This window comes from Protopterus annectens, chromosome 16.part0 (genome assembly GCF_019279795.1).
Source record: "Protopterus annectens isolate FY-2018-M chromosome 16.part0, PAN1.0, whole genome shotgun sequence".
NCBI classification, from domain to species: domain Eukaryota; kingdom Metazoa; phylum Chordata; order Ceratodontiformes; family Protopteridae; genus Protopterus; species Protopterus annectens.
The window spans coordinates 585,509,446-585,536,390 of record NC_056750.1 but is presented as its reverse complement, the minus strand read 5'-3'; the positions used below and the strand labels follow the sequence as shown (position 1 = coordinate 585,536,390).

The window sequence follows — 26,945 nt, the reverse complement described above, 5'->3', positions numbered from 1 at the left end:
CTCAAGGATGTGGAAGTGCTGTTTGTCTTTGGGTGCTATTTACAGGAAAGGATATTGCATTACATTGCATGAAGGCTTCATGACACTTAGAATGTGAAGGAGCCATCGATGGTATACATAGATGAGTGGGGATTTATGTAGCATGCAGGAGGTGTGCACTTCAGTATGCATGCATGCCAGCCAACTTACATCTCAATGTCACTGATACATGCTAAACCAGTACATGTTACCATAAGCAGATGGCTCCATTTACCCATGTTGGTCCATGTGATCTGTCGGGTCCCCTTCAGTTTGCCAGCATTCCAGAATACCGACAACCATATGGTCGACATTCAGAATGCTGACAATGCAGAACGGGCATCTCACTATAGTGCGGAATGGAAAGATTGTGCTTGTTTTGGTACCAGTCTAATGGAGTTTACTAAAGCCAGCACTCCTCACACTATAGTGAATAGATAGTTATTAAATAGCACAATTCCTTACTAAGTAAACATAACTTTATTCTGCCATAACAGCATACCAGTTTCAGCTTAATTATGTAATCTGGTATCCCACTGAACTCAGTATTACATCCAATATTATTTAACTTTTTTCATCCTTTCCAGTGGTTGAGAATTGCTGATTGTCAAAAAATGCATATGACTGTAAAATTGTGTTTCCCGTGGCCACAGTAACATTAACAATTATCTTAGTAGAATTAACAACTCAACATTTCTATTGGGTCTTAGGTTTAATGTTAGCAAATGTAGCATGATGTATTTTGGTAAACCAATGTCTAACCCTGTGTATCTGAATGGTCAAACTCTACGTGTGGAAACATATGAAAGATCTTAGAGTCATTGCAGGAAATAAATATGTATCTGTTATAAGACGTCTGGCACTATGATTAGTGAGCATGAATATTATGACATTTTCTTCCAGAAATAGTGAATTTTGTGTACATTGTAGCAGATATTAAAGCAGTCTGTTCCGGAATATAATTATTCTTTCTGTTCTTACATTCAGGCTAATATGAAACGTTTAGAATTAGTTCAAAGGAAATTTCCCACAAAAATACTTTCTTTGTGAAATATGACATACACAGGCAGATGTGTTAAATTATATCCTTATGTTATGGCATATCATTTAATCAGGCGTAAGATGTGTTTGGCATTTGTTATTTATAAGGATCCAATTCTTCAGGCCTTTATGGGCCTGGAAATTGTTAGAACAATTAAGATTAGTTTTAGTATCACATTGAACAACACTAAAAGAGGGATACATTTATTATAAAGGCTACCTCTAGATTATACAGTTGTCTTCAAGAGGATATTACATACTCTTAGAATATGGCCATGTTTAAAAATAAAATAGATTATTCAGTCAGGATGCACAGACTTCATGACATTCACAAGGAGTCTGAGTTTCTTGATGGCCTTATTGCCTAATAAAACAAGATCATACAAATCTATGAATGTATACAATATTATTTAGTGTCATTCAGTCATTCATTCCTTTGTTCATACTCCAGTAAGCCACTTAAAATACATTTCCGGGTCAGGGAGGAGTCACAGCCTATCCTGGCACTCAGTGGGCAAATGGCAGTGAAACTAATCCCTGAGGCTTGAATGCCAATCTGTTACAGAATGCAAACACACACACATGCACTCCTTCATGGTACCCACACCAGTAGGCAATCTGGAGGATCGTGAATTCACTTTCTTGTGGATGTGGGAGAAAACTGGAGCATCCAAATCTTCACAGACAAAGGGATGAGACTGAGGCGCTGTGCAGAAGGAGCTGTATGCTGAACTGGAAAACCAAGCACTGGGAGGCAGTAACACTAATTGTATTACTTTCTCATGTTTTCTTTCATTTGCTGAGGGACAACGCAGTATCCTATTTGGGATATTATTAGTCTTCATGTGTAATATCAGTGAGTAACTGATTACATTCTGTCCATAGGCATACAATACAAGCATACACACAGTGTGTGTGTGTGTCTTTGTGTATTATGTATATACCTCTGTACATGGGATGCTAGTGGTGCATAGGGTTACCACCTGTCCCACTTTGCAAAGGACAGTCCCTCTTTGGGCATTTGTGTCCTGCAAAAAAATTGTAAAAATGGCAAATGTCCTGAGATTTTAGGACAAAATTATTTCCTATATCTTTTATGTAATAGCTGCATAAAACAGTTATTCTCTATCTGAAATGCCTAAATGTTATACAAAACAGAATAAGCAACTAAAATGCTACAAGAATAAGCTTTTATTTAGGCAAAAAAGTGAAGTTTTGTCCTTTGTACTGGCCGTGGGTATGTTTCAGCCTGCAAAAATCTGATGTTTGTACCAAAAATGTCCCACTTTGGGCATTTGAAAAGGTGGCAACCCTAGTGGTGCATAGAATTATTCTTTGAGTTTCTGTTTGCCTGCTGTGCGTCTGTGAAAAAGCTGGGGTCCTTGAAAACAAGTTTGTAACTAGCAGGTTTACTTAGTTAACAATAATTACATTAATTAATTAATTAATCAATCAAACAAGCAAGCAATGGCAGCTCTGCATGGGTGGTATAAAGGAAACTTGATCTAATCGACAAGGAAGTCTGATAGAGTCATATATTATATTTAGAATGTGCTTGTTTTGTTACCAGTCTAATGGAGTTTACTAAAGACACATACTTAACGTGTGTAAGCTAAGGCTCGGAGTCTAATTATCATCACTAATAAGTCATTAAAGTGGATAAACTACAATATTGTGTAATTTAACTCTAGAGGCTTGCTTGCTTGCATTTTTTATTTTTGAAGAGTGATAATAGGTCCCATTAAAGCACTGTGGTCAAACCTGAAAAATATATCTTGGTTTTCTTTGCAGAACTAATATCCCTGCATTACTTTAAGTTATTGATATTACTTTATTATTTATTCTACACTAAAATGTTTAAATGTGGACTGCTACCATGTCTGTAAATAAAATTTTCAGCTAAGAAATCTTTTGTCCAAAATGCATGCCACGTCCTCATAAAATGATATTTTATAAGATATCCTTTTTTCAAGACATTATTTCACGTCACTTAGAAAAGAGGTAGCCTAAAATACTTTCTTTGAAAAATTGCGGAGACAGTAGCTTTTGCTTTGTATTATTCCTGTTGCCTATGCAGACTTTTTGGGCCACTTCTATAAAGTGTTGTCAAAGTGGTCTTTTTCATAAAAATAAGGGCTTTCTTAATGGCAGGAATTCCTCCCTTATTCACCCATCACCCAGATATGTCATGTTTCTAGTCAGTCATTCATGCCTGGGCTGCCTGCTCAGCCATGACTGACATCTGGCACTATTGGAGTTGGCTTGTCTCTGTGCAACAGCAGTTTCCATGTTGCTTGCACAAGCAAATATTTCAGTAAGTCTGCATTCACAGGCACATTATTTTTTGACTCAGATGCATGAAAGAAAGAAAACAACAATATTAAGGCATTGCTGTGCAGACTTTCTTCTGGCCCAAAAGTCTGTAGTGCAATGGATGTGCAAGACATCCTAAAGATGGTAATGTGAGGATCTATGAAACACACGGTATGCAGAGGAGGCTGTACAGAAATGCCACATAAAGGGAGAAATAGACAAATCATTTTTATGTATATATGGCGATGGAGAGATTTTTTAGCAAGAAAAACACTCTGGAATTTGAAAAATTTGTACTATGCTCAATTTCTGAGTGACTTGGTCGGCTACAATCACCTGCAATAGAAGCTGAATTTAAGTACAAACTTGCAGTACTGTGTTTTATTCTTCTGTTAAGTGCAAACTTGCAGTTTTAAAAGTACTATATTTTATTTTTTCTGTTACCTAATTGTTTCACTGAATAGTGTGTTGTGTGTCTCAATTGTTTCACTGAATAGTGTGTTGTGTGTCTCTCTGCAATTAGTTTTCCACCCACCCTCCCTGTTCTTGTCTTGGTGTTAGTGGCTCTGGAATTGCCCACCCCTCCTGTAAGTCTGTATTTGAACACTCCTCCTGGGTCCATCTCATTTGCTCACTTAACCGAGTACAGTGAGATCATTTTCTGAGTCTAGTGTTCACTCTACGTAATAAAGAGAGAAGATTTGAGAAAGACAACCTACTTAGGTTCTTCCTTCCTCTCTCCTTGCACTTTACTAACAAAAAAAACTGCACTTTATTAATCTGCTTTTACTGTATTTGTGATTCCTCCTACATTATTTTGCTTTTGCCTCTTCTTAAAAGTACTCAATTTTATTTATTCTGCTGCATTTATTACTGCTTGGTAGTAGCCTGATTAAATTGTAACTGTTATTCTAAGTATTTTGGTTTAATCACTTGGGCTTCATGCCAGTTGTTTTACATTAAGAAGGCTTGTGGTCTGCACTGTTGTGGCAGGACATGTAGCTTACATCCTTCTAAGCTGGGAATTGCTGATTGAAAGCTCACTGTCTAGTAGTCTTCTTTTGGCTTTTCCTAGTTAGGGATCGCCACAGTGGAACTCCTGTCACTAATGATTGGCAGTGAATTTTTACTGTGCCAAGTTGCCAGCCCGACGCCCAACCTTCAAAGAAGGCAAGCTCATTCACTCATGCACCTACCTGCATGTTTTTAATGTCACTCGATCATGGGGAGGACATGCAGACTCCACACAGAAGGTGCTCCAGCCGAGAATCGAACAGGAGAACCTCTTGCTGTGAGGCGACAACGCTAATGGCTGCACCACTGCGGCATGATTGAAGGCTCAGTTTCTGCTATTCTAAAAGTGTATTAGTTCTGGTTTAAGCACTTGGGCTTCAGGCCAGTTATTGTACATTAAGAAGGTTTGTGGTCTACACTCTTGTGGGAGGAGAGGCTGGATTCTGCCCTTTTGAGTTGGGAATTTCTGGTCACAGGCTTATTGTGCCTGCTAATTTGAACAGTTTTTTTCTGAAATTAGTGTGCCTTGTTGCCATAGCATACACCAGATTCAGGCCTGCTGAGTCTAGCTTTGTTTGTATAACTTGAGCACTGATTCAGGCCATCTTTTTTTGGAGAAGGTTCCCCAGTACCCTAGTGGCATGAGTGTGCAGTTAGAACTTGTCTGATTGAAGACTGCTGGAACAGGGCTCAGTTTTGAGCTTTTTTTTTCTGGTTAATTGGGTAACTTGTTTAAATTAGTTTGTTTTCAATATATATATATATATATATATATATATATATATATATATATATATATATATATATATATAATTGCACTTTATTCATCTACTTTTACTGTATTTGTGTTTCTTCCTACTTTATTACTAAGGGCATTGACTACAACTCTGATTTGAGATATATAACAATAAGTATCCTTTTCTGTGAATTTAAAGTGTTTTTTTTTATTGTATCTGCTTTATTTTCTGAAAAAAAAAACTTGTTTCCCGCCTTTATAAGCTAGTATAGTCCAGTTTTCAGGTTAGTGCTGAATTCAGGGCTGTGTTACAAGTCTCTGTGTTTGCCCATAATACCTTACTTGGATAGAAGGAAGTTTCTCTGTTCACCTGTGAGAGAAGGGAGCTTTGAGCAGCCTAACTGTCACAGGAGGGCTGGTATCAGCCCAGAAATTAGTAGTTTCTTGGCCATTTTGGGCTAATTTCCATCTCTCTTTTTTTTTGCGAGCCGGGCAGCACCGGTTACCTAGGGTATAACTATTCCTGGCTCCACAAAGTCTCCTCTTCAATTTTTCCCTTGGAACTAGACATACATTCAACTTAAGCTCTCAAACCATTCATTTCTCAGCCCGGCACCTGCTCAAAACTCATAGCAAGCACTTATAAACCCTAGCACTAGACCCCCCTATACTGTACAGAAGGACAAGGCTCTTTATTCGACCTTAACAGCCAATCAGTAAAACAGTTAACTGTACCTATCCAGGCATGTCCAAATGGCAGTTTCAGGTGTACTCTCCAGTCCAACTGGTGAATCTGGGCATTTTGCGGCAAGGTTACAACTGCCTCATGTATACAGACAACCCTCTCCTCCTACCACCAAACACTAATACATGCAAGAGATGCAATTATACAGCCAAACTGGAGGCTAAGCTCTCTCAACACAAGACTGGATCAGACAGTCAAGAGGAGAAGGGAAATACTTGCATCACATAACCAGTCTCACATAGACCCATTAAACCAGCGCTGGCAAAAACACACATAAATACACGAAAACATACTCGGAGGCTCTAAATAAAAAATCTGCAAAAGCAGTAGAGACCTCCAAAGCAGACATCCAAGCAGCCTCCACCCCCCAACACAAAAAAACACCTACTTCACAAAACCAGTGTGCCACACAATCACAGCCCTTAAGGGAAAATAACATACCCAACACACTAGTAATAGGTGACTCTATAGTCAGGTGCACTGACATCCCACTCACTAGGCTGAACAAGGAGAAGTTTACTGTTAGCTGCCTGTCGGGTGCCAGGATCCGCCACATAACACAAGCACTCAGGTCACTCCAGAACAAGTACAAATACGACTCTGTCATTGTCCATGTTGGTGTGAATGACCTCAGCTGTACCTCCCTGGACTACATGAAAAGAGACATGGAAGAGATCTCTGATCACGTAGCCCAGGATGGTATGACCCTCACCCTGAGTAGCATCCTGCCCTCACCAAGAATGATACCACGGTATAAAGAAAAAATTATCAATTTCAACAATTGGCTAAGTTTCTGGTGTCATTCAAAGGGGATCCACTGTCTGTCCACCTTGGATGACATGCTCGACAAGCCACACTGCTTCACTAGAGACGGCTTGCACCTGTCACCCTTAGGCTTTCAAATACTGGCCAAGGCTCTTGCCACCCCCATAGTGCCTTTTTTTAGGCAAGGCTCAAAAGACAAACCCACCGCTGTAAATAACACAAGTAACAAAAAACTGAGGCTAAACCTCAAAATGCATGCACTCGAGGCACTCCTCAGTATGGAGAAAATCTATATATGTGCAATAACAGAAACCTGGTTTAAGGCTCCAGAGAGCACTCCAGCACTACCAGGCTACAACTCATACCATACATTTTGGCCACAGAACCCGGACCGAAATACAAAAGGCAGGGGCATATCCATATTCATCAAGGATACCCACACCTCCAGGTTAGTGGCACAGTACGATGCTTTAGAGATCATCCACATGCAACTAACAATGGGCAAAACTGCAATTCAAATAGAAGATTGCTACAGATTACCCACCATGTCCCAGGACCCCCATTTCACATTTCTGGAAACACTGGGAAACATAAAGGTCCTACCAAACACCCTAATATTGGGTGATTTCAATTACCCAAATATTAACTGGGAGAACTACTCAAGTAATAACTCCCTTGTCCAACATTTCCTAGAATTTATAAACTCAAATGCCGTGGATCAACTGGTCAACACTCCCACCAGAGGTGACAACATATTGGACCTGGTCATCAACAACATGGGCGACCGGTGTTGCACACCAGAGGTCAACCCCTCGCTGGTTAGATCTGACCATAAACAAATCACTCTGGATATCCACATTCCGCCCCCACCCCTGGTCAAGGAAACCACCGTGAAAAACTTTTCAAAAGCAAACTTCACGTTACTTAAGACCGAGGTGGAAAGTTTCAAAGCCCCCATGCTAAAGGATAACGCTGTCCAAGCTGCAAAATCCTTTATTAATGCATTCTATGGGCAACTACAAGAATGCATGGATCGTGCTATCCCAAACAAAACCAAGACTCACTCCTCCAAGAAAAGGAAAGCAGTCTGGTGGACTCCTGCCATAAACAAGCTATACAACAAAAGGAGGAAACTAGTACAGAAAAGAGTAAAATCCCAAAAAGGGAAGACATCCCTAATCAGTATCAGCAAGAAACTACGATCCCTCATAAAATCATCCAAGGCTAGCTTCAAAAGAAAAATTGCCAAGGACTCCAAAGATAACCACAAGGCATTCTTTAGCTATGTCAAGAAACTAAGTGGCAATGCTCAGATCTGCTCGGAGTTAGTGCAGAATGGCACAAAATACAATAAACCGACCAATATCGCCAACATCCTGGAAGACAGGTTCAGTGCAAACTTTACCCTCCTCTCACCCCCAAAAAGGCCCATAACCATACCAGAAGAATGTAGAGCCCCTGAAATCACAGACACTCAAGTTAAAACAGCCCTCTCCAAAGCCAAAAACACAGCATCAATTGGACCGGACGGTGTCCCAGACTGCATTCTACACAAGCTCAAAGACGAACTAACCCCTCACCTAAATACACTGTTCAAGCTCAGCCTCTCCACAGGCTACATACCCATAGAGTGGCACACATCAACGGTTATTCCACTCCACAAAGGTGGAGCCACAACAGACCCCGGGAACTATCGCCCTATAAGCCTGACTAGCTTGGTCTGCAAAGCTATGGAGCACATCATCATGGAACTCATTAACAGAGACATTGGGAACCTCCAAACACTGGACCCTACCCAGTTCATCTTTGTTAAGGGCAGATCATGCCTCCTAAACCTGGTGGACTTCTTTGAGACAGTTACCAAGGCTGTAGACAAGGGAAAGGTGGTATACACAGCCTACCTAGACCTCACAAAGGCCTTCAACACCATTCCCCATTCTGGTATTATAGACAAGCTCACCAGCCTGAACATAAACCCCTATGTCACAAGATGGGTTGCCAACTGGCTCACGGACAGAACCCACATGGTGAGAGTTGCAGGAGCTAGGTCAAACTCTAAACCGGTTATAAGTGGCGTTCCCCAGGGCTCAGTCCTAGGACCTCTCCTGTTCGGCATATACTTCTCAGAGGTACAGGCAAGCACAGGAGGACTATGGCTGACCAAGTTCGCAGACAACTGCAAACTAGGGGCTATAATTGACTCTCTGGCTGACACAAACATCCTCCAAAAGGGTCTCACTGAGACGGATACCTGGTGTCAAAATCATGGCCTCAAGCTAAATGCCAAAAAGTGCATAGTCATTCCCTTTGGAAAAAACAAAATACCCACAAACTACCACATAGGTGGTAGTCCCCTAAATACGGAAGACAAAATAAGGGATCTGGGGACCCAAGAAGATAGTAATCCCTCCTTTGATAATCACATTGCCAAAGTGGTTAGAAAATCCTTCTATGTGGCCCACATAATCACAAAAGGGTTCGCATCCAGATCAAAAGAGGTCATTGTGCCCCTCTACTCATCACTCATCAGACCCATCATAGAGTACAACGCCCCATTTGGGATGTACCTTACAAGACACCTGCAACAGCTGGAAAGACCACAGAAGTACCTCACCAAGAGGATCACTGGCCTCAAACAGTTGCCTTATGCAGCTCGACTGAAGAAACTCCAGATGTACTTGGTTGCATACTGCCTACACAGAGGTGATCTCTGCCTGACATACAAGGCCATGTCCAACCCAGAATTGATGGACATGCTCCACCTAAAGAAAACCATATCACCTCAAGCCACACACTCTAGGGATCTCACCACAACAATAAATAAGACTTGCTGGAGGGATGGATTCCTGTCCCAGAGACTTCCCATGCTTTGGAAAAAGATTCCAATCTGCATTAGACAGAGCTCCTCACTAACACTCTTCAAGAGAAACCTTGACGAGTGGATGGGAAACAAAGTTTACCCCGGGGATCACTTCAGTGGCTCTGCTGGACAGAGGCACAGGGAACTAATCTAAGGGCGTGGCGAAAGCCAACACATTCTGGCTAGGCTTATAATTGCCTTCGGGCAGATAGCCTAGTACCTACCTATGAACCTATGCAGTTAGATGCTATTTATTACTTGACGAATACTAACAAAGCTCCCCACCTATATCTTGTTAAACCAGGTAGAATTTAGTGCTGTTACTATTAGCTTATTGATAATTCTAGAATTTGAGTATTTCTTGTTAGGTTATCTTGGAAACATACTTTTTTTTTTTTTTACAATGGCTAGATGTGCTGACATATGCAACAGTTCCAAACATACCTATAAATGCTCTGATATGACAAGTATTTTACTGTGTTCACAATATCATGATGTATTTCAGCCTTTTTACTTCTCAGTAGTTCAGTTAATGTAGTTGAAAATCTTTGATATGAAGATCAGACTAATGCTTTTTGAGAATATAGAGTTTCCAGTTGCATTTCAATAGCATTTATAGAAAGATCTGTAATTTATTTCTGGCAGAAATTGGTGTCCTGATTTTATTGACAAGTTTCCACTGCTTTTGTAATGCCATAATGACAAATTGATAAGTAACTCAGTACTGATTGATAGTTGGTTTCTCTGTGCTATTAACTGTGCTTTACAAAATAAATCAAGGCTTGTTACAAACTCTTAGCAGCTTTATCGTTAAAGACAGTATGTTCACTTCCTAATCTTATACTGAGCCTTGTTAACAAGTTCACTCTAGAAAACCATCAGAAGGAAATAATCTGACATTACATTGAAATTATCACACATATTCCTGCTGTGGAAAACAAACAAAGAAAAAATATTAATACTAATGGATCTCAAAATTCTAAATTGGGGAACTGAAACAAGAATGTGGATTTTGGGAAATACTGTATAACTCACTAATAAACATAATTTAATTAAACGGTATGGGAAAAACTGTTGGTTGAGGGTGAACTTATGTTCTGAGTAGATTGAAAGGTCTTTATTTGTTATCAAATTTGTTTCTAAATTCTTTTTTTTTTTTACTTTATTTATTCTAGTCTGATCTTGGTGACCAGCCTTCCCTTTCAAACTTGGTGAACAGAATCGTTATCATGGCTGATATTAACCAGGATGGAAGAGTGTCTCTCGCTGAAGCAAAATCTGTTTGGGCCTTACTTCAGGTCAATGAATTTCTGCTTATGATTTCCCTACATGAGAAGGAGCATATTTCTAAGCTAATGGGGTACTGTGGAAACTTGTATGTAACAGAAAAAGTTCCCCATGACTCACTTTATGGTATGGAGGTTCCTCATATTTTACAGCCATTGTTGCCTTCAGCAGTTCTGAAGGTTATTCACCAGTGGTTTGCACCAGCATGGCCCAGAAGGGCTAAAATCACCATAGGTCTTTTGGAATTCATAGAGGAGATATTCCATGGTACATATGGAAATTTTTACATTTGTGACACCAGTACAAAGTACATTGGGTTTAATGACAAATATGACTTTAAGATGACAGACTTGAGGAATGTTGTGACTGAAATGGCCATCAAGGGTTTTCTCAAGGGTCGGCACTGTGAGCAGAATTCAGACTGCACATATGGTAAGGACTGCATGGCAACCTGTGACAAACTGATGAAACAATGCAACAGTGACATCATCCAGCCAAATTTGGCCAAAATATGTGGATTGCTTCAGGACTATTTGTTATATGGTGCCCCAGCAGATCTTAAAGAAGAACTGCAAAAACAGCTGCGCACTTGCAGGACCCTGAGTGGGCTGGCAAGTCAGATGGAGGTACATCATTCACTGGTACTGAACAATGTCAAAAGCCTACTATGGAAAAGAATTTCAAATACCAAATATTCATAGACAGGAACAAAGAGGAGACATGACTGGGTGTGCTGTATTTGTTTTTTTAGGATCTGTATTATAATACTACATGGTCCAATAATTATTTCCCGTCTTTTCCACAGAAAGTTGTGGATTATGCTGTGTGACAAAAAAGCATCATCAGACAGTTTCATTTCAGTGCACATGTTTTGGACATGCTGACATATACCTTTGCATTTGCAGAATAGTTCAGTATTATTCATAATAAAAAAATAAAATGTGTTTATTGTCTCAGTATTTCATGGAATAACATACAAGCCAGTGTACTTAGAATATACAGTTGTGTTCTTCATTCAGTCTAATAAATCACTGAATATTACTTAGTCATATATGAGAAGAATCCTGCCAGGTAATCATGGGAAAATACTGTCAGTTTTTGTTAAGTCATTAACACTTCATTGAGGATCACTGAAATTATGTATAGTCCAGCTGCATCCACACTCATGATCCATATTTATTTCTGTGTGCATTGTACCCCTTTTATTTATAATGATGAAGGCCATATACCTCAGAACAGGACTTTATCCTGTCGATATTGTCTGTTCCTGCTGCTTGTCTATAACTAATTCTGTAAATGTTGTCATTATGACATGATAATTGTTTTCCGTGTAAAACTAATATCATGAGCATGTGACTTGTGCATTATGTGCAGCCAAGCAGTATGAAAGAACAAGTCCCAACACAAAGCTTCTGTTTTTAATGCCTTACATTGAATAAAGAGTGTGATGATAAATGCAGAAAGATTACATAAATAGGATTTTGTTTAAATAATAAACTGCTCAAGTTTTCCACAATGAATCATGTTATTTTTTAATGCTGTGAGCTCCAGCAATAGTAATTAGGGATTTTATAACTAATATAAAATGTTTGCAAGCAAGTGCTCTGTGTATGTGTTGTCAAATGTAACCCACAACTTCTGCTGCACTTATCAAAATGCAGATAGTCTACTAGCAGTGTCATGATCATGTCTGACCTCATCAACGAGGATTTTATTTTTTTACTTTTACATTAATTTGTATCTATGTACGTATCACAGATGGATGGCAAAGCTTTACCAACACTGGAGTAAACATACAAAGGTTTTGAAGAATGAATGAATTACTCTCTGTTCAGTCCACCGGTGTGTTGAATTCCTACACAGCTGCTGTTCTAATACCCTGTACTCACTGATCCTATTTTTCTGACCCAGGCATCTTTAATCCCAAAATGTCAGTGGCCTACATGTTATCACCTCTGGCAGTGTGCTGCAAAATCTCACAGTATTCACTTAAGTTAGCTTCAAATTATTTTTCACCCCCGTCTGTCCTACTTCAGTTCCCCCATCCCATCCATCCCAACTAAATAGTGTTGCCAGGTCATATCCCCTTTCTCTTTTTTTTTTTTTTGTCTTCCAGAGTGGGATTCTAGAGTCGTGAAAGTCTTTCATAGTATCTGTTTCCATTTTACGTGTAACTGGTCACTGTACATTTTCTACCAATCTAATAACCATTTATCTGTATAGCTACATGTATCTCCAGGCACATTACTGTAGAAGCATGCTTTGTACTAAGGCAGGATGATCCCAGTATCCCTTGGGTCCATTCCCCTTCTTATACATCCCAGCGTTTTGTGGTTTTGCCACTGGCCTTAGACACTGTATAGCATCATTCAACCTGTACATCACTATAATTCTCACATTTGTTCTTCTTAATAGCATTCTTCATAACAATGTGAAGAACCTTGTACCTCTTTTAAAAAATCCAGACGGCATGTAGAGTGTCAGGGTATTCCAAGCAAGGAGAAATGTGAGCTATTTTTGGAGGGAAGTAAGACATCTTGATATTTTGCTCACTGGTGCCGGGATGGAGCCTCAAGAAACTCCACAGGTAAGCAGGTGGTTAGTGGAGAAATTAATTCTAGAAACCACTCACTGAGTGTGACCTGAAAGGTAAGAGGCAACCCACTGAAGTGCTGCAAATATTAAACTGCAATGAGCTCAAAGGCTTTTCCTCAAGATTCCATGGTCCACCATGTGAAATGCCATTGACAGGTCAAGGAGGAGCGAAATGGAATATAACCACTGATCTCCCACTGTAAGGAGGTCACAAACCAGTCAGACGATAATAGTCTGAGTAGTTAAAACCAGACCAAAGAGATGAAAGAAATCGACTCCTAACCAGAGATACAGCTGTGCATACACAGTTTCCTTATTATCCTCAATAAATGGAAGGTTGGAAAGTGGGATCATTTTCTGAGTTGACTGGCTACAAAGAAGGATTCTTGTAAATGTGGATAAGCAAAGCTTTTTTTAGGATGGAAAGAAAACTTTTTTAATGGATGGTCACACAATCAAGTAAATAACATGACCCAGAGACTCACGGCAGGATTTTATCAATCAAGAGGGCCCAGGGTCAGGATTAAAATGGGTACCTTGAACATATATAATTTCTATGATCCTGTCATATATGACATAAGAAAACGTCATTATACAAAAGTCAGAATGTATAGACAAAAACACCCTGAGGGAGGGTCTGCCAGATCTTGGAAATCTTATCCTCAAAAAAAATAAATAAATCATGCAGCATTCTCATGCTGAGAAGAAAAAAAAACTGACATGTAGCAAGATGGTCTGGGCTGCATAGCAAAAAAGTAAAGAAAAATCATCACCAGACAATTAGTTATGACAAAACCTCCCTGAACAGGAATGGTGCCTTCTTACAAACTGTGCGGTGTGTTGCATAATGGGCATGCAAACTAAGTCTGACCACCAAAAAAGATCTCTTCATCCATTTGGCTTCCCAGTGTCACCCCAACCACTGCATTCCATAAACTTCGGAATCAAACCATGATTCATGAAAGACTACCACTGTGGGACATACCCCATATTGGGGCATTTGAACTTATACACTGTCAAGGTCTCTGGCACTGATCACCTCAAGAAAAGTATCCAGTAGGGAGAAACGAAGAGGGAGCTGCAAAAGATCTTACATAAATCCCTGTCTTAAGCCAGTTTAGTAACAGGTAGAGAAATCAGTAGAAGCCCTACACTGAATGAGGTGATGGTCAGAGCATAAGACTGGTTCTAACATCAAGTCTGTGAATACAGCACCAAATGAAAGATCACATCCATTGACTGTCCATAAACATGAGTGGAACGGGTAACCACTTGGTGACCTAGCCAGAGGAACAGATCAAGTTGGATTGGCAGGTCTAACAGATTCTCTTGTCCTGCTCATCTGTGACCTACCCATATATTTCTTCTTGAACTATCCCTACTATGTGAAGTCAGGAAGCACCTCATTGTGCCAAACAAAATGTTTTCCAGAATTGTCCCAAAAAATGAAGTGAAAATATGCATCCTATAATTGCCTAATTTCTTTCTAGGCCTACATTTGTGTACAGAAATTGTTATTTTGATCTTCCAGGATTGCAGCATCTTGTATATTTCTGTGGAAATTCTCAATAATTAAATCTTTTGTACAGTGGGAAATGTTGCCCCTTATTTTAACATCGTCAGTTGTATCTTGACATATTGTTGCAATATCTCTTTAAAGTAAAGTATTCAAAGAGTTTGGTTTTGGCACCAAAAAGTTTATTTAAATGTTAGGAGGCTAATTTTTCAGCGTTCCGATGAAGCTTGCCGCGGAGCAAGTGAAAGCGCTCAACTGTTGGATTATTGCTGTATTTGTATAATAAAATCTTTTGATTGTTGCTGTGGACTTTGCTGAGATTTTTGACATTATCTGGAACTGCTTTTGAGGGAGAGCGTCTCAAGACACAGAGGTAGTTAACGTTCTTTATCGGTTATTTGTTCTGTAGTTCAAGAACGTTTCATTTCTACCACTTATTTTAACATCAGATGAAGGCAGCTCACCTAAACCATCTGCATTTTCTTCTTCAAACCCCTTAAGTTATTCTGGGCTTCTTCAGCAGCCATTTCCTTCTATATTTCCAGCTGTCCCACTTATGTCTTTCCTGCTTTCCATTCTGGTATCATTACCCCCTGATATCATTGTAAATGCTGAAGTAAGAATTAACTCAATATGTTGGCCTTATTTGTGCATTTTCAGATTTACCACCATTTTTCAGTACCACAATGCCCTGCCCTACACTTCCTTTGCCCACTTACACCCCTTTACCATTTCTTTTTTTTTTAATAAGGATGGATTTTGGTTACTTTTCTGATTCTTCATAGCCCTTTTTCCCCTCATCATATCCATCAGTTCTCACTCTCTTACATGGCTGTCTTTTACTTCATTATTCACACTGTTATCCCTGGCTGTAGCTGTGCTTTTTGTCTCTCTATCAACATTTCCTACTTTCCTCTTATAGAACTTCATGCTTTTCATCATATGCGTCATCATGGTCCTTCACAGCTTACTTATTCTCTGTTACATTTCCATATTATTTCTCACCAATTCCAAATACACTCAGGACTATCATCCTGTAATCATAGGCTTCTCTCCTTGCAGCACGTTCCAGCACCATTCTAGGACTATGAACCACAACATGTACACTTGCTGTCAAACAAATATTTATTTTTATTTTATTTTAAATTTGTTTACCGGGAAAGAGCGAATGGGCATAAAATCCTTTTCAGCAGAGGCCCAGGGAGAAAAGCTCCATTGTTAGTAGACTGTTATGTTAGTAGAAAGAAAATCGTATAATACAATAAAGAAAAAAAAATAGTAACAGACATTCATAACGGTAAAAAGACTAAAACAGAATAAATAGGTCAAGTGGGAGACCAGACCAATAATCTTATATAACAATTCTTCTACAAGACAGTTCTTACAGTAGTAGCAGGTAGTGACATTGTATACATTGAGAGTGCAATTACGATACTTAGTCTTATATACAGGTAGCATAGCAAACTGAAGACTTAAAATCTGACAGATATTAACAGTGAGGAAAAAAAAACATAAGGTAGTCATATGACTTAAATTCAATGCTCATTACATATGCAATTAAATTTTTAAAATCAGCTAGTTCCATGGTTTGGGCTACCCATGCCCAGTACATGTACAAGTCCAGGAACTGGTGAGGTGGGCTTTAATGTGATGCTTGATAATAGCATCTCTTACCTCCACCCATCATTTTATACATGCTGGTAATAACTAGATGATTTAATTCCTCTTCTTTGCTGCACTTCTGACCTTTTAACCTTCTGCTGAACTCTGGCTACCATCAGAATTTCCATCAGTTCAATGTCATAATTTACCATGGATACAGACACTTCGCACTGCAGAGTACTTTTCTCATTTACCAGTTCTGCTTATAAACATTTTATTTATTTATTTTTGCACTGGTTAATCTGTATAGCAAAGCAACCTGGCAACAATCACCTTTTCCCGTTCCCATTCCCATTTCAAGGTCAATCTTCCAGTCCACCCACCCTTCTCTTTAATGTTATCTGTCTCCAACACATTGCATTTTATCCTTTTCCTGGTTAATAGTATCCCTTTCCACTAACTTTGCTGTACTTATCTCCTTAATAATAAACATGGAATCTATGTGTATGCATGTTCCAGTCTGTCCAGTATAGCCCATTACAGGATGTCCTTCTGCTGTTTCACACTGAATTGTTCTAGTCGCTGATGATCAACCTTTATTGTTCAAGGTACTGCTTGCTTCTATGTTTATGTTCTGCTAAGACAAGCACAATGTATTAAATTGTCTTCTCCATGCTCACAGCCCCATGGAGGAAGAACAATCACACAGAAGAAGCAAGAGACAGGTGTTTTCTGGATTCCTCTTTTAAGTTCAAAGAGTGTAAATATGATCCTTGGAGCTGCAGAAGTTAAAGTGCAACTACAGGAAGTATATTTTAAATCTGAAATTGCTGTATCTCAGAGACGTGCACATGTAGCAGGGGTGTGGATACCCCCCCCCCCCATGAAACTCACTTTGAATGTGTAGCAGCAACTTTCATAGTTCACTGTTAATAGTGCATAATTGCCCTTGAATTTTCCTAGTTTCAGGATTTGCACTACTGAGGCTCAAACGTCCGACGGGGCACCATGTTTCCTGTAAGTATTGATGAGTCATCTTTCTCTGTGAAGTGCAATGACCTTGAACTGAGAACAGTAAATTAAGGGTAGTGTGGGGATAAGCAAAGTCTACATGTTGGTCACAGGGGTGCTTGCTCCTCCTGCACAAAATGCTTTATTTGATTTTAACTGCATGTGTTGTCTTTTCTCTTAAGCTCTGCAGGCTTGAATATGTGTGTTTTGAGCATTTGTATACTCAAGTTGTCATTTTCAGGGAATTTCAGAAGTGGTATTATGATGTGAGGTGGGTAGATTCAAAAAGATGCTGTGGAACCTCCATTATGTTATGGCTGTACTATGTTGCTTCCTTGATTTATCAATATAACATGCAAATTACATGTATTATATCCTGTACTGATAGCTGACATAGCATCACTTGCCTTTCTTTCTCCTCCATTCTCTATCACCTTTATTATCCATATTTTCTTATTCATGGCTGTTAGTTCATCTTACTCCCACTATACACTATACAGTTCAGTTTCAATACATTTTCCAGTCATTTCTCCAGCACTGCTTTTCTATCTGCACCACTTTTAAATGCAGGCAATCACCAGAATGAAACTATGATCCATCCTTAATGTTCTGTATCCTTGTTTACACCTGACTTGCCCACAGAGCTTTCTCTGCACCAACATTTCAGTGACTGCATGACATGTCTCATCAGGAAGCATGCTGTAGCACAAAGCAGCTTTGATAACTGGAATGTAAGCCAATGTCAGTCACAGAAATATTTTAATAAATTACAAACAAAAATTCCAATTACCAATGGTATGTTTTCCATCTAGTAACTACATACTTGCCTAATCCACTTGGCTTTCTGTTGTATTACTTATCGTATCATAGTCTGTAAGATCCAGCTTTGAGAATTATTTTTCTGCTTCTGCATAGATACTAACATGTAGAATTTTGCCTGATCGGTCTTTGCTTTGCTTACGTTTTCATACTAATAACATTTCTCCTGTAAGCTTAATATTTGATAGGTTGATTTTTTTTTCATTTGGACACACCTTCTGCCAACTAAAATAAAGAAATGCAAAACCATAGGTAAAACTTTCTCTGCAAGTAAAAGTACTGTTTTATTTCTCAGAGGCATTACAGTAAACTGTCTTCTCACTCATAAGAGAAAACAGAAACATGTTTGTATCACATAAGCCATTTGTTGGTCTCAAGCCTTTCTCTGCAGACCACAAAGAGCTGGAATAAGTTACAGAATACAATAGGAATTATATCATCATGTGAGGGATTAGTTCCTGTGCCTTGCACTCACTGAATACCATGATGGACTCTAACTGCCCTGTGTCGCTGAATGGGATTAAACATGTAACTGGAGAATGAATGAATGATTGAATGCTTGAACATAGTTATAAATGGTAGCTGCACAAGCAGCAATAGAACAACTTAGAAACTGCGTGCAAATCAATAAGAATGCCATTTCATAATGTATCATATCCTGCCACAGTCATAACATAAATGTATGTTAAGTTATGCGTTTATGTTTATTATACTGCTGGAATAAATGCAAAGCTATATTAAATCACAAACTGATTTGTATTTATGTACCTTATTTTAAAATATTAATTTCTATGACCATACCTTTTACAGCTCCATAAAAAAAGAATTACTAATACTGTCTGTAAGTTTACACAAAGGATTGAGGCTGTGAGCTGTAGTTCCTGCTGTATAAGTGAAAGTATGTAGTTCATAGATATTTCCAATGTAGAGTTTGACACAGAATGGCAGAAGGTTTTGGTATACAGATTTTCTCCGACAACATCAGCCAGTCTCCAAATCTGTCAGAGCTCAGTGGCCTTCACTTCGCCAAACACTTGCCATTCTTGTCTCAGCAGAAACTGCTGCTGCTGTTAGCCTGCCTTGCATGTCTGCAGTACATCCTTCTCAGAATGGCAGCTAACAAAATTCCATTTCACCATGCAAACCACTTGTGACTGATGTCTGTGTCTTATTTTATTCTTCTTAAATCAGTAAATGGTATCATCTGCCTTCTGGCCCCTCCCAGGCAGCTAGTAATCAATGTCCTTTATCTGCTCTGTCCTGTCAAAGTTTTGAGTCTGCACCTTCCTCACTACATTTATACATACATGCACACACAAATGTGAATGTGTGTGTGTATATATATATATATATATATATATATATATATATATATATATATATATATATATATATATATATATACACATACACACACGCACACACATATATACATATATATTTGCACTGTAAGCAGTCAGATCCTCCAGCCCTGCATGTACTGTTAGCAGTTGAAACCTCAATACAGCCCCCACATATGCACACACGCACACGCGCACACACACACACACACACACACACACACACACACACACACACACACGCACGCACACACACACACACACACACACACACACACAATCAGTTAATGAAGACAATCCTTTCATCTCACCTCTCCCAGCAGCACTTGGAGCAAATGCTAATCCATTATCCCACTGGCAATGAGGCAATGATAAAAGAACCCTGGTAACACCACCACATTCCCTCAGTACAGCCCCAACTCCTAATCCAGATCCCCATGCTCTTTGAGCATCTGAGCCCAGATAAACCACTTCAACCACCCAAGTTGTACCAGTGGTAAATATATAAGTGAATGAATGATTATTTTTAAGAACAGCACCTCACTAGTATAGTGCTGAGTGACTAGATTGATGTACAGTCCTTGTCATCTTCCACTGTACTACTGACCCTGGACAGTACCCCTCAAAACTTCATTGAGCTATTTTAGCAATATGAAACCAAACTCTGCATTGCTGAAGGCCTCACATTATGACTCCAGCCCTTCATTTGCAGCCTTCCCCTAATTCTTTTAACAAGTGAACTATATAGCTCCTGTATGCTTTTGAAATATCCTGTTAGCAAATTTAAATGGGCTAACAACAAACTAGTAACTGAAAAATGGGGAAACGTGAAGAAAAGGAAAGCACATTTGTTGCATTAATCCCCAGAAATCCTGAATGAAATTATGCATGCTTATGTCATTTCAAATAATTAAATATTTTCAATATCAGTACCACTATGAAATGATTACAGTGACACTGAAAGCAATATATGCAGATGATGCAACAGTGTGCCTCAGTATAAACACGTGCACAGTAAAAATAAATAAATAAGTAAATACTGAATATTTTTATGCTACAGATTTATAGGCACTGATGGCCAGATCAAAGGAAAAAATGCATGCTGGGGGAGTGGCCAAGATGGTGAATTGTTATCAGCACAATAATTTTGCTCTGCTTCTCTTCAGTTATTCTGACAGGAATTTATATACTACAGATTGAAGAAATAGTTTTCACGATTAATTTTATCAATTTAAATTTAATCTGTATTAATATCTGAAAGGAAAATCTAGTTCTTTGTGATTTTTCTAATTCATTATCCTTTCAGAAATTCTACAAACAGTTTTAGTCATGAGTCACTCTAAAGTTACTTCTCAGGAGAGTTTGATGAAGAAGGAATTGCAATCTATCCTTACAAGCATCCAGGATCTTTCAGTCAAAATGGATAAACTTGAGAATAAAATAGATAACATAAAAGAAGACTGTATGAAACAAATGGGCTTGATAAAAGATGCAATCAGCTCAGATCTCTACAATAGAATGCAGTAAGTGGCATGGATGGAAAATTGTCTGAGAATGAAAATCATGTTGAATTTATCCTAAAACCGAATACTTTCCTTCTGGAAATGGTAGATGACTTAGAAAGTAGGTCCAGAGGGAATAATATCAGAATGTATGGAATACCAGAGAAGGAGGAAGGAGACAAAATTCTTTGGATTATGGTTTCGGATTCCATGTCGGACATTCCCAGAGTGTTTCGTGATGACTCCAGCTCCATGCATTATAATACTGCTACCCCTCCGGTTCCTGGTGGTTCGGGAATTCTAGGTGCATCGGGTAATTTTTCACAAAGAACTTTGGATAATTTTTTGTTACAAGGAGCACCTACTATGGCTTCTGTTTCCAACTCTTCAGTTAACTGTACGCCTAATGTTTCAGCAATGCCTCAGAATGAACCTGTTTTGAATGCTGACATTACGAATGTTGCTTTACCCACTACATCGGAGACAGCTGCTAGGAATAATAATGGTGTGCCTGCTCATTGTACCTTCCAGTTTATGGAGGAAAGACAACAAAGATTTCTTAACCTGTTTGGGGGTTTAGGAAGTACAGTATCAGGTATGTTTCCTAAAGAAATAAAAGAGAATGTGGATAATTTTGAGAAGCTTATCTTTCATGAAACTCGCTGTCACTTTATTAGGTTTAAATAGATACATTGAATTAAATATTGCCCCGCGAGGGCTTAGGGCATTTAAAAGCCCAGCTACTCCCATTGATTTTTCAGATGCTACAGATATTGTGTTTAAAGACAGATGGCTTGCTGCAGCCCATTCCTGTGCGATGGAGTGGGTTAACATACTGGTAGAAAGGGAACGTCTGCTTCAAGACAAGTTACAAAGGGAGTTACCGAGTATGCATCTTAAACTGATAGATGATATAGGTGACCGAAAAGTCAATGATATTTTTAAAGATCTGAAAGATAAACTAAACAAATTTGAAACTGAACAAGTTAATTTAAAATCCACTAAAATTAAAAGAGATATCCGAGACTATACTAATGGGCGGGCTTTCCTATGGAAAACTCAGCAGAACTTTCGACACAGGCAAATGGGTCAAAAAAATAATCGTAATAAAAAACAAGCTTCTGTTTCTTTTGTTTCATCGGATGGAGTAGGTTTTACTACAGATTCGGAAGGGGATATTCAAGAATTCCCTCCATTACCAGATGCCCAAAATCCACAGGCTCATAAACAGCGTTTTCATACCAACATAGACAACAATAAAAGAGGCAACAAGAAAAAAGGAACTGGTGCCTGTTCTCAGAGTGAAGGACAATTTAAGCAAATCTCCAAATGTATTAGATGGAACTAATGTGTCTTACTTCTTTTGTTTCTGATACTTCTAATGTTGTTAACTTATCTAGGCTTACACTGTCTGAGGAAGAAATATCTGTTTTGCGGTTAGGCTTAAAATTTGTGCCAACTGTTATTCCCAGAAATCATGTTGTTAAACAGGAAGCTTTTAGATTTATTAGGAAGTTGCATCTAAAATATCATTTTACTCATGGTGATAGACGAATTTGTAATTATAATGATATATGTAGTTCAGGTAGTGATGTAAGTGATGATAGTTTTTTTTCCTGCATTTCAGATGACGGTGATTTAACAGCATTTAATGCTTACACTCTTTTAAATACTGAGGGTATTCAGGGCCGAAGTAAATTTATACCCCCATATATTAACAGTACTATTATACAATTTTCTGAAATGTTGTATTTTTCACTTCAAGAATTAGTGAATACATATGAAACTAAGTCATGTTCTTTTATTATGACAAAAAATGAATGGTGTGCTTTGAAAAAATTGATGAATAGAAATGACCTGATTATTAAACCTTCAGACAAAGGTAATAAAATTGTATTACTTCACCATACCCAATACTATCATATGTGTATGCAACATCTTAATGATAACGTAACTTACCAGATTTGTGAATATAGGGAGTATTTATATGCCATGAAACAATTCACTGTTCTTATTGAAAAAGGTGTACGTTTAGGTTATTTTTGTAAAAAAGATCTAGATACTAAATTTTGTACAGATAATTGTCAATTGGCTACTTTTTATTGCCTTCCTAAAGTGCACAAAAATTTACATGACCCTCCGGGTTGTCCTACTGTGGCAGCTACTAATTATTTTTTACAAAATGTTGGGGAAGTGATACATAGATATTTGTTACCTTATGTAGAAAAATTAAAATATTAAGAATTCTTTTGATTTTATTGATAAGATCTCAGATGTGTCCTGCATGATATGTATTGGGTAAGCTTAGATGTTGTGAGCCTATATACAAATATTAATCATAAGGATGGTATGCAGGCATTACATCACTTTTTGGGTGATAGTCCAATTTCTCATTATATCTTGGACTTAACTAGTTTTTGTCTATCTAATAATTTCTTCAGTTTTAATGATACCATTTATCATCAATTGAAAGGCACTGCCATGGGGGCGCCCTTTGCCCCCATGTATGCTAATTTGTTTATGGCTAAGTTTGAGTTAGAATATATCTACACTAACAGTTTTGTACAGAATCATGTGTTGTATTTTCGTTACATTGATGATTTGATTTTTTTGTGTCAATGGGGTTGTGACTTGGTATTTAATTTTGTTTCTGATTTAAATCACAATAGATATAATATTAAATTTGATGGTCTACAGGTTGGTGTAAAAGTTATTTTTTTAGATGTTACTTTGATAGGAAAAGAAGATGGTTATATTTTTACTATGGTTCATCAGAAATTCTCTGATGGCAATCAATATTTGTTTGGTACTAGTTGCCATCCACCACATACTATTAAATCTTTGCCTTATGGAGAAATAGTTAGACTGTCCAGGCTGTGTAATGATTGTTTAGATCTAGAAAGACAAGTTAACAAATTAATTTATGTATTTTTACACAGGGGTTACACTATGCAGTCTATTATTGAATCCATCAATAAGTTGATAACAGGTAAGGAAGGATATAATAGGTCAGTTAAAAAATTGCGACAAAATAATAAAATAAAACAGGACAATGTTTATCTTGTTACAACTTATAATTTATTGAGTAAAAAAAATTAGGATTTAGTAAGACATTATTTGAAATTTATATTACAAGATAAATCGCTAAGTAAATTGTTTCCTGTGGTTCCTTATATAGCTTATAAAAGAGGACAAAATCTGGGTGATAAATTGATTAGGGCATATTATATATGCCCTACTAATAAATGAATTTCATTGTCTACTTTTGGAACTATACCTTGTCACTCTTGTAATGTATGTCCCCTTATTAAGTTATATTTTAATAAAATAAATAACAAAATATTTAAGCCATATAGATGTTTTTCTTATCATACTGAAGGTGTTATTTATTGCCTTAAATGCCCGTGTGATCTCTTTTATATTGGTGAAACTAAAAGAAAATTCAGAGTTAGATTGCAGGAGCATGTTCGTGATATTATTAAGGGGAGCGTTATAAAGTCCTATTGCTTCACATTTTTTAGAAAAACATGATAGGAATGCTGATTTATTACAAGCAACTATTTTGGAACAATTTTTTGTGAAAAAAGGTGATGATAAATTATTAAAAAAGGTGTTATTATATAAAGAATCTATTTTTATATTAAAATATAATACATTGTTACCAATGGGTTTAAATATAGAAATTAATTGGAAATGTTTACTTTAATAGGTTTTTTGTATTTAGATTGTTATTATTTGTAGTATTCATATAATAGTATAATAGGATTTTTTTGAAATGTTAGTATATGCTGTTTAACTGGGGTATTGGGTTGGAGTCTCTTTAAATGTTTATTGTTTAATTGATTGATTATTTATTTAATTGTTTGATCTATTAATAGAATGTATAAAAGGGAATGATGTTTTACCATTATTCATGTGCTCACTGAAGGCTGTGGTGGCTGAGGCGCTATGACATGATTTATTAGAATAAAAAAAAATGTTTTCGTGGAATCCTTGTTGTTTTTTCAACTTTTAGTCTTTTTTAAGACTATTTTGCTGTTGATTTGTTGATTCTAAGGAGGAAGGAGACAACCTGATATAGTTTTTAAACAACTGGCTACCAAAAACTTTAAATTTACCAGAAGATGTTTCTTTTTGGCATAGAGAAAATCCATAGGTCCCTGTCAAACTCTTTAAAAAAATAATTAATCCATTCCTAGATCAGTAATTAAGTTTCTTTCCAGCAAGGACAAAGCTCTAATTTTAAAGAAAACCTGGTCTAATTCTCCAATAAAAATAAAAGGCAATAATATCAGATTTGATAATGACTATTCTTTTTTTGTTATTTGTAAGAGAAAAGCATGTATCCCATTAATTAAAAGTCTAAAAAAGATGAATATCAAATCTCAACTTATCTTCCCAGCTAGAATTATGATTTTTCTTCCTGAAGGACAAAAACACCTTTAACAAGGTTGAAGAAGCTTTAGAGTTTACTCAGAAGAATAAACTTTTGGACAAATGTGAGGAAATGTACTGGCCTTTGTCTAGTTTGAAAAGACAAGTAACCAGAAATGGTTGGTCAACTAAAGAAAAATTTAACAAAAAACTTAAAAAGGTGATGGCTCAGTTTACTTTTGTTTGTGTTGTTGTTTTATTACTCTGAAATACTGCTTTAATTATACTTTTGTGAGTGACCCAGAACATAAGGTAAAACCTTCTCATTTATTAATTCTAAGGTAAAATCTTCTCATTTATTCATTATTTGAATGTGTCAATAATAAAAATAAAAATAATATATACCACTTGTTTTCTCTACTTTATTAATCTATTTAGTAGTCATGGTTAGGGTGCATTGTTATAGCTTGTTTCAGCTTTAACACCAGACATGTATTTTTATGTATGTATAAATATATATATATATATATATAAAATGTACTTTTAATTATTTAACTCAATATTCTCTGCCTTCATTATTATATACGTATATTAATTTAATATACCTTTTTTAAATATCAAAGTGGTCTCTATTTAAATGAGTTGTTTTTTTCTGTTCATTTTCTGTGTTTGCTTAGACATAACAGCCTTTTGAAATATGACTGTCTTTTTGGTTAATATTGAATGGTGGGGAATGTGTCTTTCTTTTGGATAATTTTCTAATAGTGCTTCTTTAATTAATGTACAAATTGGTTGGGTTGGTGAGTTTATATGCATTTTAGTGTGATCTTGTTATTTGTCTTATAAGTTGTTGTTTTGCAGTTAGAGAACTTTGTAACTGTTTAAATGTTTTTTTTTCCATTCACCGTTCGGCTTGTGTGATGACGAGCCGTATTTCAAATTTAAAGTAGATGTTGGCTTCCCTGCCCTTAATATCTTCTTTTTTTTAAATGTTGTTTAAATAAACTCACAAGCTAGCTTTTACTCACTGCAGCAGCCTGTTTTGGTTTTTGTAGTCATCACAAAGCCAGAAGTGTTCCTGTGACCTATTCTCTGCAGAAACCAGAAATTCTACATCAGAATGTTCAGACAAGCAGAATTTAAGGAAAGAAAAATGAAGAAAAGAAGGTTTACTTACTTTCTGACTGTTTCAACAATATATTTATTATATCCTAAGCATGGTAGCACTTCTAATAGAAATGTTGTAAGGCTGATATATTAAGGAAGCTATATAAATGACTTTATTGCTGCATTTTTCACCTCATCATTTTAAAACAGGTTTGATCTGGATAATATGTTGGCATCTGCATATTTCATTTTTGCATCTATTAAATTGAACAGGAAAGTATTTTCTGCAGTATTATGCAG

At 37.3% G+C, this 26,945-nt stretch overlaps 1 protein-coding gene across 1 annotated transcript in view; it reads left to right on the top strand.

Moving 5' to 3' along the window:
- DIPK1B (divergent protein kinase domain 1B) overlaps positions 1-12,295 on the top strand; it is a 558,256-nt gene extending 545,961 nt beyond the window's left edge. The window contains exon 5 of the mRNA XM_044058535.1: positions 10,668-12,295. Coding sequence (XP_043914470.1) covers positions 10,668-11,480 — 813 coding nt within the window. The 3' untranslated portion in view covers positions 11,481-12,295. The remainder of the gene's footprint in view (positions 1-10,667) is intronic.
- The last annotated feature ends 14,650 nt before the right edge of the window (positions 12,296-26,945 follow it).